The 16,689-nt window shown below is 45.5% G+C and overlaps 1 protein-coding gene across 6 annotated transcripts in view; it reads right to left on the bottom strand.

Annotated features, from left to right (window-relative positions):
* Nucleotides 1–16,689, bottom strand: part of NUAK1 (NUAK family kinase 1) — a 72,411-nt gene that overhangs the window by 19,636 nt on the left and 36,086 nt on the right. For all 6 annotated transcript variants that reach the window (XM_055328046.1, XM_055328047.1, XM_055328049.1 and 3 more), the window contains one exon: nucleotides 1,046–1,197. In XM_055328046.1, coding sequence (XP_055184021.1) covers nucleotides 1,046–1,197 — 152 coding nt within the window. The remainder of the gene's footprint in view (nucleotides 1–1,045; nucleotides 1,198–16,689) is intronic.

The following is a 16,689-nucleotide window of genomic DNA, read 5'->3' as shown; positions in this document are numbered from 1 at the left end:
TAACATGATTAATGACAATGATGGCTGAAATATGTCTTGGGATTACCAGTGTACTTCATTTCCTTTTCCAGAGACAAAGGGCAGCCTATTAGGCTCTATTATGAGCACATCGTATTAGGTGTGTTGCAATAAAATGTATGTGTAGGTATGTAACCTATGTGGATATAACCTATGCAAGGAAAGATACCAAGAGCATAGGAAAGTTCACAACCAGTAACTCCACTTCTGGAATTTCCCTCAGTCAATCATTCAAATGTAACCTATGTGGATATAACCTATGCAAGGAAAGATACCAAGAGCATAGGAAAGTTCACAACCAGTAACTCCACTTCTGGAATTTCCCTCAGTCAATCATTCAAATGAGAGGAAAAGGTTAATATATAAAGATGTGGATCACCATATATATTAAACAGAAATGGGAACCAGCCTTAGTGTCCAACAATCACAATAATTACAGAGAATTTTTAGTACAGAGAATTTTATGGAGAAATTTTAGAATTTTTAGTAACACAGGAGCATGTTCTGATTAAAATACTAAGTGAAAAGGCAAGGTACAAATGTAAAAATACATGCACTGAGGTACTGTGGATCCTGAAATAGAGAAGGGTCATTGGTGGAGAAAACAGGGGAAATCTAAATAAAATCTGGAGTTTTGTTAATAACAGTGCCCAAATGTTGGTGTCTCAGTTTCGAAAAACATACTAAAGCAATGTAAGCTGTTCCTGTTAGGATACAGTGAGTGAGGGGCATATGGGAACTCTGTACTATCTTAGAAACTTTGCTGTACATCTAAAATTATTCAAAATAAGAAATCCAAATTTAAAAAAATAAATTAGGAGTGGGATTTAGAAGATGGGAAAGAAACGAACAAAAATGTCCATCACAGGTTATGCCTGGATTCTGGAATTATAAGTGATGGTGATTTTCTAGTTCATAAATTCTCCATGCACACGACATGAATGGACAGCACCTGTACACTATGAAAAGAATCACGTGGCACCATCAAAACCGTTAGTGACCAAAGCTCTGGCAGGGCTCGCCGTACCTTGTGACAATAGTGCACAGCGGAGACAATCTGCCGGAAGAAGTGTCTGGTCTCCCTCTCGCTGAGGCGTCTCCGCTCGCTGATGTAATCGTACAGCTCCCCCTTGCTTGCGTACTCCATGATGATCACAATCTTATCTTTGTTCTCGAACACTGTGGGGGGAACAGCAACACACAAACACCCTGTTTATCCAGAGCTCACTTATGACTACAGAGGGTGCGAGAGAGGACAGCGGAGATGTCACTGAGCAGGGGCCAAGAGCTGCGGGTCAGGACACAAGTTAGGCCATCCCACGTCACGAGGAGCGGGGCGAGTATCCCAGCCAGGTGGATGATGACATCACCGCTATTGTCACTGGACACACCTCTGCACCCTGAGGGGAAAAGTGCCTTTCTTTTCTGAGGGCCCCACACATCACCAGGATCATTCTGCTAGGCCCTGCCCACCTGAGCAGCCCCGCCCACCAGAACAGCCCGGCCCCGCCCACCGGGGCAGCCCCCTATAGACAGGACCATGGGTGAGAACACCTGCCTTCTTTTTTTTTTTTTAAGATTTTATTTATTTATTCATGAGACACACACACACACACACAGAGAGAGAGGCAGAGACAGAGACAGAGGGAGAAGCAGGCTCCATGCAGGGAGCCCGACATGGGACTAGATCCTGGGTCTCTAAACCGCTGAGCCACCCGGGCTGCCCAACCTGCCTTCTATTAACCTCTCCATACAGACTACCTACCCAGACCTCGGACCTCATAAGCTACTCTGAACCCAAAGTGGGCGGCTGAACTTGTATTTGGTCAAAACCTTCTAGACTTTCCATCTCACCCGAAATAAAACCCAACGTTCCAAATGTGGTCCAGCAGGTCCCATGTGATCCTGTGCCCTTCCTAGCCCTGTGTATTCTGTGTATTTAGTTAGTCAGTCTCCCCGACTAGAATGTAAGTGAGGGCTCAGCACTCAGACCACTGACAGAGGGGCTGGATGCACAATTATCAAATGAGTGAACCCAGAACTTCCTAAGTGCATTGTGGGCAATTGCAGTGAATGATTTACATTAACCCTTACTATGCGCCAGGGTCCTGTAAGGTTTTGAGTACCTGACATGTACTGACTCATTTAAATCTTACAACAAACGTTCGGGGAGATATGGGTAATTTTACTGCTTGAAAATTCGGACACAGAGGCCTGGAGAAGTTAAGAGACTTGCACAGTTTGGCTGAGCTGCCAGACGGAATGGACGGAGCTCACCTCTGGCTTCCGGTGAGGATGGGGACCCATGATGCCACAGCCTGGTCTTGCCAGGACCACTGCAAACACCCCAAGCTGGGTCCCCAGTCTCAGCCCCTTCCCACTCAACCCCCACACCTCCATGGAAATTGTTTTCCAAATGCTTATAAATGCGTCTCTCTCCCCAACTCTGATATTCCAGCGGTGATATTCACACTCTGCTCGACTGTGTCCTTGGGAGGAAGCACTGGGCACACGCCCATAGGGGCAGGTTAGGGGAGGCCACAGAGCACAGGTCCTCAGCACCACCTCCATCAAAGCCACTACACTGCTATCTGATTCCTACTTTGGGCTTTCACATAGATGTCCTTTGAGCAAAAACAGCATAAATAATAATTGTCTTGAAATCCATCACTCCCAAGGGACATGGTATAAAAACCTATGTAGGGTACCCAAGACCCTTCCTGAAGTACTCCTGCCTACGTCCCTCCATCTCATCCGCTTCTACCATTCCCCATCAGGCCTCTGATGTCCACCAATGCTGGACCATATAGTGTCTGTCTCTCTCTCTCTCTCTCTCTCTCTCTCTCTCTCTCACACACACACACACACACACACACACACACACACACACACACACAGCTGTTTCCCACCTTTCCTCTGTCTTTATTTCTTCTTGCCTTACCTGCCCAGGAAACTCCAACCCATCCATCAAGATGGAACTCAAATATGGTTTCTGTTTTGCCTCCCTCTGCCCCTCACTGTGCTCTTCGATACTTTTATCACAGTATTTTCCAACTGCATGGATTTATTTGTTGGTTTACATACCCATTTCCTCTGCCTGGACTTTTAGATATAAAAAGTTTGGTTTTAGAATCAGACACTCCTAAGTAGGATTCCTGGATCAGCGCAGCAGCCTCTTACTTGCTGTGTGACTCTGGGGGAGTTGCTTGCCCTTTCTGTGCCTCAGTTTAGTCAACTGTAAAATGTAAATAATACTAGCAAGTACTTCTTAGAACTGTTGGGAGTGTTTATTGATATTGGGTATGTTAAATGCTTAGAACAAGGCCTACACTAACAGCATGTACTCAGTGATATTAGCTATTATTGTCACCATTGATATTATTGGACCCCATGGCATTAGCACTGAGCCAGACTCCTAGACACACTCAATGAGAACGGAATTGAACTGGAACATGCCCCAGGCCTGGGTCCTCTGCCCTCCCACACCTTGTCACTGGCTGTTAGAAGCTCAAACCCCTCCAATTCCTTCTTGGCTCCTTCAAGTCCAGCCAAACCTCTCTGATAAAATGAAGGGGGAAGGAGGAGGGCAGGGTGGAGGAGGAAGGAGAACAGCCAGATAAAATTGGCTGCTCCCGTGTCTGCTGGCCTCGGTGTACCCTGCAGCGTTGGCTCCTGCCGGATTTCAGCCTGTTGTGCCCTTTTCATTAACAATCAACTCTGGAAACTGGAAAAGCTGCCTCGGAATGTGTGGCCTGTGCTCCAGAAATGATGGAGCAACGGCCCTGGAGAGGGCAGTGGGCCTTCTAATTTTAAAAAGTGGGGAAGGAAGAAAGAGGAAAAGTACTCTGACAGGGAAATAAACAAGGAGCCTAACATCCCCTGAGAGTCTGCTGTGTCCCCAAAGGAGGCCAAAGTCACTGGTCCCATCAGTGACTATCAGAAAGTATAGCCCACTTTCTGCAGAGAAAAGGATTTGTTTCAATGACAGGATTCCACCCTTTCCAGCTGGCCCACCTGATATCAAGCAGGGATAAGATGATTCATTTCAACACTGCTCACTGCACCAAATATTTCACTCCACAGCGAGGCCTACCTCGGTCCTCCTGTCTGACATCCCTGCGCACCCCTTGCTCTGCGCACATCCTCGCTGCTTTCCTGCCTTTCTCTCTCACTCCTCAGCTGACTTTCTGTATTTAGAGGGGGCTGGGGAACAGTTCTAAATGCATGTGCCATGGAGCACTAGTCTTGAAAGATATTCTGGAGGAAAAAAGCACTCTGTGATTGAGTGTAGGCAACATATTTTGGAAAATACTAATACCTGATTGCCCTTGGGCGGGGAGGGGGGGGTCTGGCTTCTTTGACTCTGAGCTTGGTAGATTGATTTGGCCATAGCAACATCTCTACTGACATCCAGAGGAACTAAGCGGGAGCCAGTGTGGTAAACAACGGGTGAATGAGATGGTATCCAAGTTATAAAATCGGCCCGTTACTGTTACAGGTGGGAATTGTGTGTAGCCAGGTGAGAGAACTGTCCAAGTGGCCAGGCAGGGCTCCGGGACACCACGCTTACCCCTCTCACAGGCCCCGATTGTAACCCTAGATTAACTAAATGCAAATAGCTGTTCTACACTTGGTACATCAGTAATTCATCAAGGAGGCCCCATGGTGTTACATATGAAGCTTCTAGTCCTTTCTGATAACAGCGGCATTTACCAAAGGTCTACTAGGTGCAGGCAAAGCACTGAGCTAATAAGTATTTTGCATGAATTATGTCATAGGGCTTTGGTCCTATGAGAATCCTCATCGTACACATGAGAAAATCAGAGTACAGCCAGGTTAGTAACTGCCATAGCCACAGAGTGAGTCTGAGGCAGAGCCAGGCCTAGGCCTGAAGTCTGAGTGCACACGCCACACTCCTAGCCACAACCCCATTTTACATATACATGAACTCCCTGAACCTAGGTCTCCTCATCAGTCAAATGCAGGGCACTCAGTAAGCTCATGGGTCTTGCTCCTTTGGGGTGGCACCTGCCTCTTAGGTAGCTCCTGCAAAACAGAACCCTAAGCCTTTTCTCTCCCTGCTGCCATCACTAAAACATGTTGTGGCTGGCGCGCCTGGGTAGCTCAATCAATTAAGTGTCTGACTCTTGGTTTCAGCTTGGGTGGTGATCTCAGGGTCGTGGGATCAAGCCAGGCTCTGTGCTCAGCACAGAGTCTGCTTGGGTTTCTCGCTCTCTCCCTCTCCCTCTAACCCCTCCCCACCTGCCTCACATGTATACTCTCTCTCACAAACACATAAATAAATCTTAAAAAAAAAAAAGAATGCCTACTTTTGAGAAACACTAGTACATCTGAAAAACACATATAAATAAAAAAAATAAAACATGTAGTAGCTGCCACAGAATCATAAAATTTTCAAGCAGAAAGGGCCCTAGGGATCAACCATTCTTTTTCCAGGATAGCCCAGGATTTCTAATGTATAAGAGCAAGGCCTTGGGAATTTGTCCTAAAGAATGACCATCTTCTGCACTCTTGGCCCAAGACTCCTTGCCCATGTTAAGGTCACTATCAGCGAGGTGATAGGAACACTCTTGGCCATTCTTCTGGCAAAAAGGGCCACTTCCCTTGGGCATTTTTACAACTGGTTATTTATAAGCCCAGAAATCTTGTCTGTGTTTATGTTATTAGTCACTAAGCAAAAGCTTATTTTCCACCAGTTGGGAAGGGTTTCCTTTCTGAAAAATGAAAGCCTGTGTCTCTTGGCCAGACAGTTTTACCCAGAAGCCCGGTGGCTCCAGAATGGTAAGGAAAACTATGGCCCTTGACATGCCAGGCCTACCAGGAAAATCAGAACCCTGAATAGAAACTTAGCTCAGCCGGAGTCAGCCCACAGCACTAGGGCCATGTCCATTTGCTGCAGATCCAGGCTTGAAGTACAACAATACACTTTTTATAAAGTACTTGCTCTGGGACTGGCACTGGGGATACTGAGAGAAGATGTTACTGGGTTAAGAATGGGGAAGGCAGGCCAGGCAGAGGGAGCAGCATGAGCAAGGGCAGAAACAAGAGTAGAACCACCAGCAGCTGGCAGGTATTAGGGATTAAGAGACAAGAAAGGAGAGGCAGCCTAGGAACAAGCCACCGAGGCCTTGTGGACCATAGCTGCCCACAAGGAGCTCTGCAGGGAGGGAGTCAGATGTTCCCGAACATGCCAAGAACAATAAGTAGATGGGACAAAGGCTAAGGCAGCACCCAGGATCCTGGCCTGTGAAATAGCAGAGCCCCCTTCTTCCCAAGAGCCTTCTGCCAGCTCTCCTTCTTCAGAAAGCTCTTTGTGGTAATAATAGATAATATTTATTGAACAATTACTGCATGCCATGGATTGTCACACTTAATCCTAACAATCCTGTGAGATAGGTATTAGCAGTACCCCCTCCTTCATAAATAGGGAACCAACACTCCAACAGAGAAACAACATGGACAGCACCCAGCAAGGCCTATCTCCCCTGGGTCCCCTTTCTGTCACTAACCATCTCCCTGAGGATATATGCCAATACCACGAACATGGTGACTATAAGTCAATACCATGACTATGACGACTATGAGCCAATACCACGAACACGACAACTGTAAGCCAATAGCAATGAACATGGTGACTGTAAGTCAATACCATGAATATGATGAATACGAGCCAATACCATGAGCATGATGCCTGTATGCCAATACCATGAACATGGTGACTATAAGTCAATACCATGAATATGATAACTATAAAATCAATATCATAGTCAATATATAAAGTCAATACCAAAAAATCTGCCCATTTTTTAAAAATGGAATTTTGCAGTATGTATTCCTTTGTGTTTGGCTTCATTAGCTCAACACTGTAAGAATAATCCATGTCTGTTCCATGTAATGGAAGACTGTTCACTTCCATTGCTGTAGAGTACTCCATTGAATGAAGGTATCAAGGCTGTATCCATTCTACTGTTGATGGATATTTGGGTTGTTTCCAGGTGATGGTCATTATGAATAATGCAGCTGTAAATATTCTTGCACATGTCTTTCAATGCTCATCAGTAGGCATTTCTGTTGGGCAGTTAACTAATAAGGATTTGATCCCAAATGTATGTGGCTCAAAAGCTTCTGTTCTTCCCACCACCTTCCTCCATCATCCAGTTACTTTCCTCAGGTAATACTCAAGTCTCTTCAGTGACCACCATCACTGCTTTTTCTGAAAGTGCTTTTCTATCAATCTGGAGCATGCTCTGCTTTGTGTTAAAGGGGATACAAATGCAACCTAAGGCACAGTCTTTGTCCTGGAGGCATTGCAACATAGCTGGATACAACTAGTAGTGCTTACAAAATAAATCCGTACTAACCTGTATGATACAGACTTTAAGTACCTAGATGATCAGAGAGAAAAATCGGTGAGATAATCACATGCCTGAGAAAGTTCCTAGAAAAACAAGCATGGAACTGAACCACCTAAAATACCTTGGTTTTTGCTCTCATGAGATGGTTTTACCATTGCTTCTGCATCGACTGATATCCAAACTCTGTCCATTTTCTTCTACTGTCCCACAGAGACACCTTCTTCCCAGACATCAACTTGAATGATTTCTCTCCTTTTCTGTTTATTTTCCATTTCAAGGGAGAGTGGGGATTGGTTACCATAGCAACGGCTACTTCTCCAAATTAATTCTGAATTTCATCAGATGTTCAGTTTGACAGTCCAGCTCTGCATTCTGATTGTCTGGCTTTCACAACCGTGCTAATTACCCAACTCCTAAAGACTCCCTCCTGCTGCCCCCAAGGTGAATAACACAACTTGCATAACTTGAGCAAATGGCTATTACAAAACAACACCCTGTCCTGGGAGAAACACTGATGAGTAAGGAGATCTTGGGATTTTAACCATCCTCCAGCCATTCTAGAACCAAATACAAGAGACCATTTGGAAGAAAATGGGCTTGGGAAGGAAGGGGATGGGAATCCCTTTACAGGATGCTCCATGGAGAACAGGTTACCAAAAAAGGAAGACGTCTGTCTGGTTTACATGTAACCTCAGAAGAGGAAGATAAGTTTGTTGGTTTCAAGCAAAAAGGCCAAGGGCCTAAAGTGGACCAATCAGTATTGTCCTCATGCCTTTGCCTTCAATCAACTCTATTATCTTAAATTAGTTCATTCTTTCCATGAGGTTGTCTCCCCACGTGACAGCATTTTTGCTGCTTTTCTGAAACCTCTGACAGGTGTACCATTCTATTCCTCAAAGTCAGGGGTGCACTTTTGTCAAAAATTTAGGATCCTCATGAAAAGTAGCTTATTTTTCATTTTGGAAATGAGTGATCTTTTCTTTTGCAAGAACTGTCTGCAACCTCATTAGGTCCTTTAGTCAATACAAGATCCATTCTTCAAGAGTTTCCTCCCCAGAACTAAATTTCAAGCACTTCATGGGCTCATGGCTTCACAAATGGTCTTCTGATCCCTTAAGTCCGAAAGCTCATGGCAGTGAGAGTGAGAAAATTAGAGCGGGCTGGCAGCTCTCCCGCTGTCAATGAGTCGGTCAAAGTTGAATCAATGTGTTTCTTGGTTTGGACAGTGAAAGGCTCTTTTGTTCACTAGTTGTCTTTTCTTAAACCAAAACTCTCTCTAGATGTTGGCTGGCATGTGCCAGGAGAACCATAGCCAACCAGTCCAGCAGTGGACTCCACAGAAGGCAGAAGAAATGATAAGAAAGTATACAAGCTACCTATGGAAGAGGGGATGCAGAAGGCTTGCCAAGGACCATTCATTCCTGCTAAGACCATCTGTGCTATTTGGAGGCCTAATAAATCCTGGGAGGGCAGGGGATGTGGCCAGGATAAAGGAAGGAGCTCCATGGGAGACAGAATCAATGGCACCATGTTGGAGCAGCCACTGGATTCCATCCTCCTTCCACAACCATTCCTGAGGTATTTCCATGGATACAAGCGGGGCTATGAGGCAATGTGCTCCATCAACCATCACCACATACTCATCAGTCACACCTCACAGTCTCCCTGAGCATTTTCTTTATTGGTCCATCTGGGCCTTTTTGTCTCACACACACAGTCACGTAATTCTGAGTCTGAGAGCACTGACAATTGGTCAGAACACCTCAGAACTACCAGAGGCTAATGCTAAAGCTCTTAAACTTGATACAGTGAACTCCCAAGAAAAAAGCATGCTCCTCCAACTCAAGCAATGAATGTGGTAGAAATTCACCCCCTGTGAAGATAGCCTGGCTCTTCCTGGCTTTGCCACCAGGGCTCATCCCACCCTTACCAGCAGCTAGGGTGGAGAAGTCAGCCCTGTGGTTATCACACCTCCGCTTCTAGCCATTGTGCAACCCACCATGTACAGCTCAGGACTATCCTGTCCACTCTAAATTCTGGTCCACCTCATTATGCAACATAGTGTCATTGTTAAGGGACTGACTCCCAGAGCCAGACTATCTGGGTCCAAATCCAGGCTCTGCCACTTCCCAGCTGAGTGACCTTGGCAAGTTACCTAAACAATCTGAGCCTCAGTTTCTTCATGTATTAAGGTGAAGACCACCTGCCCTCACCGTGAAGATTGGCACAGCATACATATATGTGTTAGGCTGTTGTTAGTAGGCAGAAGTCAAGCCTGAATCAAATCCAGGATTCTTAAGGATCTACATTAGCAAAATCTGTGCCTGAGATCACATGTGTGCCCTCGAGGGATGAGAGGAAGGGGCGAGATCAGAGAAATAGTAAACTAAAACTCAGGGACGTCAAAGGACTTGCAGCCAAGCCTAAGGTAAAGGCAAGATTCGCTCTCATAATTAGGGCCTGTTCCTCAGACCGCAGTGGTTTTCCAAAGTATGGATCCCAACCTCAGAGCCACCCCTGACAGATGAACCCACTGTCACAAATCATCTGGGGAGTGGGCCTCCTCCATGCCCCATGAGTCTTCCCCAATGCACGCTGTTGATCACCGAGGCAAATTAACAGAGCCATCACACTTCAGTTCAAAAGATCCTACATCATACGACAACATGGTTCCATTTTTCTTCTTTAAAAATTAACTTCAAGTACAAGTATTATTTGAGGCACCAGACAATATTGAATTCCAGGAAATCTGAGAGGGCGAGGCAGGACAGCCAGGGAGTAGCACTGGTTTTTAGTTGTTTTATTTCTAATCTCCAGCCTCTAGAAAAACGACTTGGGTGTAATCAAATGAAAACAATGAAAATAATACACTTGAAGGTCAAACAGCTAACTTAATAGGAAACTCATTAGAAACGTGGCTGGACAGATTCACAGCTGAAGAGCCCATTCGTGTGATGAAACATGAAGGGAGAGCTGGTGCCGAGTTACAAACCAGGGCGAGTCCTTACCCTGGGCCCAGCCTGCAGAGCCTTCATGTGGAACTTGCGGATTTGGCCGCACAGGGAGTGTGTTAAAATACTCAGCGATTCGCCATGGGTCCAAAAGAGTAAACACAAGCATAACACACCACTTCGCCAAGTTCAACAAACTGTTTCATGGGGTTCTGAGTCCCTGATGAGGGCAGCAACCGAATGGCACAGTAAGTAAACCCAAGCCTGAAGGTATCACTCACTGCTCATGGGTGATCACAGCCAGACACACATTCTTCTCTGGAATTCACTGATGACAAATGATCGGACCAAGACAAGTTTTGAGAGTGGGGCTCATTTCCTCTTGGTTGCAGGATTAAGTCTGTATTTCTCAGTCCGGCCAATTAAATCTGAGTCTCTAGGGGTGAAGCTCGGCATCAGCATTTTCTACCTATGTCCCACGAGATGTTAATGTGTGTCCAGCCCTGAGGCTCACTGATGTAGGCAATCTGGCCTCAACCTTCTCTTTTAACACCTCCCAAAAGAAGGTGATAATCCAGCCATTAAGGACCTCTCAGGGCCCTAAAGGAATAATCCCATCAGGAATAATCAATACTATTTATTGATACTGTGCTTAACAATTTTATTCATTATCTGATTTAATCCTCACAACCTTATCTAGCAAGTAGTGAGCTGGTGGTCTCACTTTCTGGGTAAGAGAACTGAGCCTCAGACAGGTTAAGTCACTTAGCCCAAGGTCATATAATAGCAACTGGAAGAGCAACTGGCTCATTCAAACCGAAGCCTACTTGGGACAATAAAACACCTACTCACCCTACTAGAACAGTACCAGGGATCTAAGTACTTGCTACATTTTTATAAAAGCAATGAGTGATCAAATGAATCAGTGGGACCACTGGGTAGAATTAAGGACCATCAGCCTTATCAATCAGATCAGTTCAGCCATTCCCTGCCTTCAAAAAGCCTTCCTCGGGGAGGAGGGCGGGGGGTGGGGGTGAATGGGTGACAGGCACTGAGGGGGGCACTTGACGGGATGAGCACTGGGTGTTATTTTGTTTGTTGGCAAATTAAACACCAATAAAAAATAAATTTATTATTTAAAAAGACAATTGCTTAGTTATGGTATATCCGTTCAATGGAATATCATAAGGTAATTAAAATTATATTTAACAACAACAACAAAAAAAAGAAGCCTTCCTCAATCAGGATCTGCTTGCGGGATAGAAGGCTGGGGTAGGGCACTGGAATCTGAGAAGAAAAATGTGAACTGCTTCAACTGTAGGTATCTCCAAATAACTGATGCTAGACATGAGCCCTGCCTTAGTTTCTGACCCAGTGAGCAGCTGTTTCTCTAACATGACGGTTCTCAAACTTGAGAGTGCATCAGAGTCACCCAGAGGGCTGGGTATTACACACACTTGGATCTAGGGTGGCCCCAAGCAACACGGATGCTGCAGGTTGAGGGTCCTTCTGAGAAGCATGGCTCCCATGCATTGTTGGGCAGTTAATCAGGGTCCTGCCATTCTCAAGGGGTCACTTTGCAGGGGCAGCCAGACTTTGGGACTCTGGAACCTCTGCTCTATCCTGTGGACATGTCTTGCACCAGCCCCACTGCCCCTGACCAGGGAGAGGAGAAGGCAGGAGGAAGAATGACCAGTCATCCAAGCCTGCAGCTCACAATACAGCCTACAGGCTCTCCCACAGACCCTGTCTCTTGGTTTCTCCTCTTCATCTCTGGGTGGATTTTTAGAGCAGTGATTTTCGCCACCAGGAAAGAACCATATGCCCTTCCAGAAAAACCTAACAAATTCTCAGGGGGCTTAGGTAGCTTTAAAAAGCACAATGTAACATATACTTCTAGGAAGATGGAAGACCTTTTAATTAAAAAAAAAAAAAAAAAAAACAAAAAAAAAACACCTCATCCAAAGTGCCTTTATAGTAGGAATTCAGATAATTTTTTAGAATATAGACTCTTTTACGTCTTCTCTTAGGCAGCAGGTTTAAAGCTCACAAGATATACATGCTTATCAAGGGAGGCATATTTGCTTGTTCTATTTGGCTTTTTTAAGTTTCAGACACTCTTCCAAAGGTGAGAGATCCCAGCTGACCAAGGTCCAGTAGGCTTCCCACTTTGTTCCTGAAAGCCAAGACCATCCTTCCCTAGCACAGGGAACATGATGAAAGGGTTGGCCCGTTCTAGCATATTGCAATGTAAAGGCTGATGAAACAATGTCATCTTGCAGGGCCAGGAAGAGAATCTCCCTCACTCACTACCCCCCCCCGCCCTCCCCTTTCATTCCTGGCCTGGCCTAGTGGGACTGTTACCAGATGGGGTGCTAAGTTTCCCTAAAGTGTTGTGTGGCAAGATGTACATTCTCGTGGTTTTACAGATTGGGTCTCCTAGGCTTTCAAGGGGAAGCAAAGGCAAGACAACATGCCTTTGATGTTTGCACTTGGGTCCTGAAATCAGAACCTCAGGCAAAAACTGTTTTTATCTCTTCCATCCCAGCAGCCAAGTTGAAAGCTCTGGCGGGCACTTCCTTTTCAGCTGTTCTTTCCATATTGTCAATTCCCACCCTACTGAGAGAATGGAATTCCTTTGACTGGAAACAGGGGTCCATCTCAGAGATGGAGTCAGAGATTTCTTTCTTCCTTTTCTCTCTCCAGTTACATTATTACCCTTAGTATCATACACTGGAAGGTACATGTCTATCCTCTTTTATTTACTTAGCATTAGAAACCAGTTATGGTTTGTGTTTACACAGAGTTGACAAATTTGAGGGTTAATCACCTTCACCCTTAGGTCAACAGGAGAGTAACCCCAGGGTCTGGTCCGAGGAAGAAACATTTGAAAGGAATTATTTTTGAGATTTGGTGAACAGCAGCATTAATTCAGCAAAGCCGCAGATTTTGTGAGCCTGTGGGTATTGTGAATAATGTACAGAAAACTTACATTTCCATGGACTGCAGTTTAGAAAACACTTGATCTCTGAGTTGACTAGATTTGGGCTCCAAGCTTCTTCCTGAGATGGATGCAGAAATATTTTCTAAAATACCCATGAAGCTGGCCTTTAATGCTCTCACGTAGTTCAGACAACAACCCCTGGGAACACCAAGAATTGTCTGTATCTCAGGGTCCCGAATAATGCTCACCCCCAATTAGGGATCGCTGCACCACCAAACTGACCTGGCTTATATTAGGGGCACCAGCTTCAGAGTGACAAGGTTCAGTTCTCAGACCCACCACTTATTAGCTGGTGTAACCCTGGAAGATGTACTTATTAGCCTCTCAGACAAAATCACTTGGCCATAAATGAGGGATATTAGCAGTCTGCATTTCAAGAACATAAGAATTAACTGAGATAATACAAGCACACAACCTAAAACAGGGTAAAACTCAGTAACTTCTAGCTAAATAAAAGCTACTTTATTCCTCAAAATCAGTGGCTTTGCCCTATTCCTGGTACAAAATCCACAGCCCTGCTGTGGTCAAAACCTGGCCTTCCCTGACCTCCTCTCTCCACCACTCACTCGCTCCCTCAGCCTCACAGACCCTCTGTCACATCTGCCAGCAGGAGCTCCTTCTCTCCTCTGAGCATCTTTTGTTCACACATTCTGTTCCCTTTGCCTGGAATGCCCAGGTCTCCGTGGGGCTCCCTCCCCGCTTCACTCAGGTACCAGCTCAATACCTAGGTTACCAGACTACTCATGGAATGTCAGCCCCATGAGACCAGGGCTTGTTCTGCTTGCTCTGTACCCCTGGTGCCTAGAATAGGCATGTAATACACACTCAGTATTTGTACTTTTTTTTTTTTAATGAATGGATTGCTTTTCCTCTGGAACTTGTATTTCAGCATCACTGGATAGTATAGTCCACGATCATGTGTTCCCTTCAGGAAGGCCCAAAGTTCCTAAACACAGGGGGTCAGATACATTGCTTTGCCATGTTGCTGCTTTTGCTGCTGCTGCTATGTGTGCATGTGTGTATTTTAAACCACCAAAGTCCTGGCTGAAGAAATGCTCAGAAGGTTCTTCCACAGTTCCATTCATTTGGCTGATGTCCACACAGCCCGATCAATGCCTAGGCACTGATTTTTCATTCAGCAGAATCTGTGCATTGCTCCACCGGCCACGGCTCCTGATTGGCCAGTCACACAACCAATCAGCTGCCAGGAAGAAGGTTCCTTTTCACACTGGGGTTGGCAGAGAGACCACAGACTGCATCCCCCACCCCTGCTGCCACCACCCTGCCCCTACCACAGCTCAGGGCCAAGGAGAGAAAAGGCCAGCCTGAGGAAGATGCTGGGAGCACCCAGGTGGGCTGCAGAACATTACACAAGGTCGGAAATGCAGGGCGGAGGGAAAACTAATGAGGTCATGAGGCCTGTGGGCCAGGGCCACGAGCTAGCCACAGTACCCAGTTTTGTGAACTGCATTGGGTCTCCCAAATTCATATGTTGAAGTCCCAATGCCCAGAACCTCAGAATGTGACCTTACTCAGAGGCAGGGCCTTTAAAAAAATAATTAAGGTTAACTGAGGACATTAGGGTGGGCCCTAATCCAGTGTTATTGGTATCCTCATTGAAAAGGGGAAATTTGGACACAGACATGGAGGGGACAGCATATGACGATGTGGGGAGAAGATGGCCATCTATAAGCCAAGGAGAGAGGCTTGGAAGAGAGCTACCCTGGATCTTGAACTTCTGGTCTCCAGAACTGAGAAATAGCACACTTGTGTTGTGCAAGCCACCCGGTCCATGGTGTTCTGTCGTGGCAGCCGTGGCAAATAACACACCGGGTGAGTCAATCTTCCAGGGCCTCAATCTCCACCACTGCAAAACCTGGCCTGCCCCTTGCACAGGTTTGCTGTAGGGATCAAATGAGGCTCGATGTCAGGGAGCCTGTAAACTGTACAGGATTCCATGGATGACATCCAGAGGTCTAATTTCACTCAGGGCTGGGTCCTGGGCTCCTGGACAGCAAAGCAGATAAAGTCAGAAGGCCCTGGAGACTGTGGGGTCCCAGTTTGAGGTGAAGGAGCTGGAAGGTTGCCTTGGCGATTCCCTACTCCAAACCTCGGGGGAAGGGAGGGGAGCTGCCCTCCTCCACAGTTATTCAGTGGACGTGGGAGAAACAGAACTTGCGTGGGAGAAGGGAAAGAGAACAGAACAGAAACCAGAGATTTCTAAGAAATTAAAAAGGAAAAAAGAGCTACATTTAAGTCTCTGGGCGTTTTCTGGATAAAAACAATATGTTTTATTTGTATGATCCTCTGCAGGTCACAGAATAACTTGATAGCAGTAGAGGTATTTTTTAACCTATTTGAGGTCAGGAATCCCTTGGACAGTCTCATGAAAGTTGTGCACCCTCTCTCTCTCCTCAGAAAAAATTAACCCATGCACTCAACATCTAAAGCATTAAATACCAGCCTGGTCCTATCCTGCAATGATGAAAAAGTTCTGTATCTACACTGTCCAATATGGCAGCCACTAGCTGCATGAGCCCTTGAAATGTGGCCAGTGGTACTAAAGAACTGATAATTTTTTAACTATTTTGTTTTATTAATTTGGATTTAAATATCCATCTATGGTTGTGGCTTCTATACTGGCACAGTATACAACTATATAGTTGTATATAGGCAACTATACAATATTCTAAAGGACTTACAAACACCCTGCAGTTTACCCATTGACCCATGCCAATGGACCAAGTTAGGTACCATTTGTAATGATTATACTATCTTCACAATGATTCCCTTTTTTGAGCTTACCAGAACATGTATCATATAATTGAATCCTATCAACAACACTAAGAAAAAGATAGAATTGTTATCCTCATCTTATATGTGTAGCTATTGAGGCCTGGGAGTCCCCCAACTCACCCAAAGTCTCATGTCAAGGCCACAGTCAAGGATTTGGGACCAAAACCCAAGAGCCTGATGTCTTACCTGATTCCCCAAAACCTGTTGATAGGGTTTTATGAATGGAGGCCCAAGCTCCCACCTGAGGCCTCGATGGAAATTATTTCTAGTCACTCAAAGAACTTTAAGTTTTGTGGTACCTATCTTTAAAATTACGAGCAAGGGCTTCTCTTCTTCTTGAAGCCTCCAATGGGGGCTAAGCTGAGGCCAACTTGACCTTAATAATAGAGTGCTCTTCCATTCAAGTTCATCTCTGTCCTTTTCTTGGTATGAGTACAGATTCCTGTTCCCCATAAAACCTGCAGGATTCCCAAGGCCAAAGCGAGCATGATGCTAGTCAAGGAGTCAGGCCTCTCTGTGCCAGACTTCAGTTACCACAGACCGT

Source organism: Nyctereutes procyonoides, unplaced genomic scaffold (genome assembly GCF_905146905.1).
Source record: "Nyctereutes procyonoides isolate TBG_1078 unplaced genomic scaffold, NYPRO_anot_genome, whole genome shotgun sequence".
In the NCBI taxonomy this organism is placed as follows: Eukaryota; Metazoa; Chordata; class Mammalia; order Carnivora; family Canidae; genus Nyctereutes; species Nyctereutes procyonoides.
Note: the sequence above shows the minus strand (reverse complement) of the source record. Positions and strands in the feature narration are given on the sequence as shown.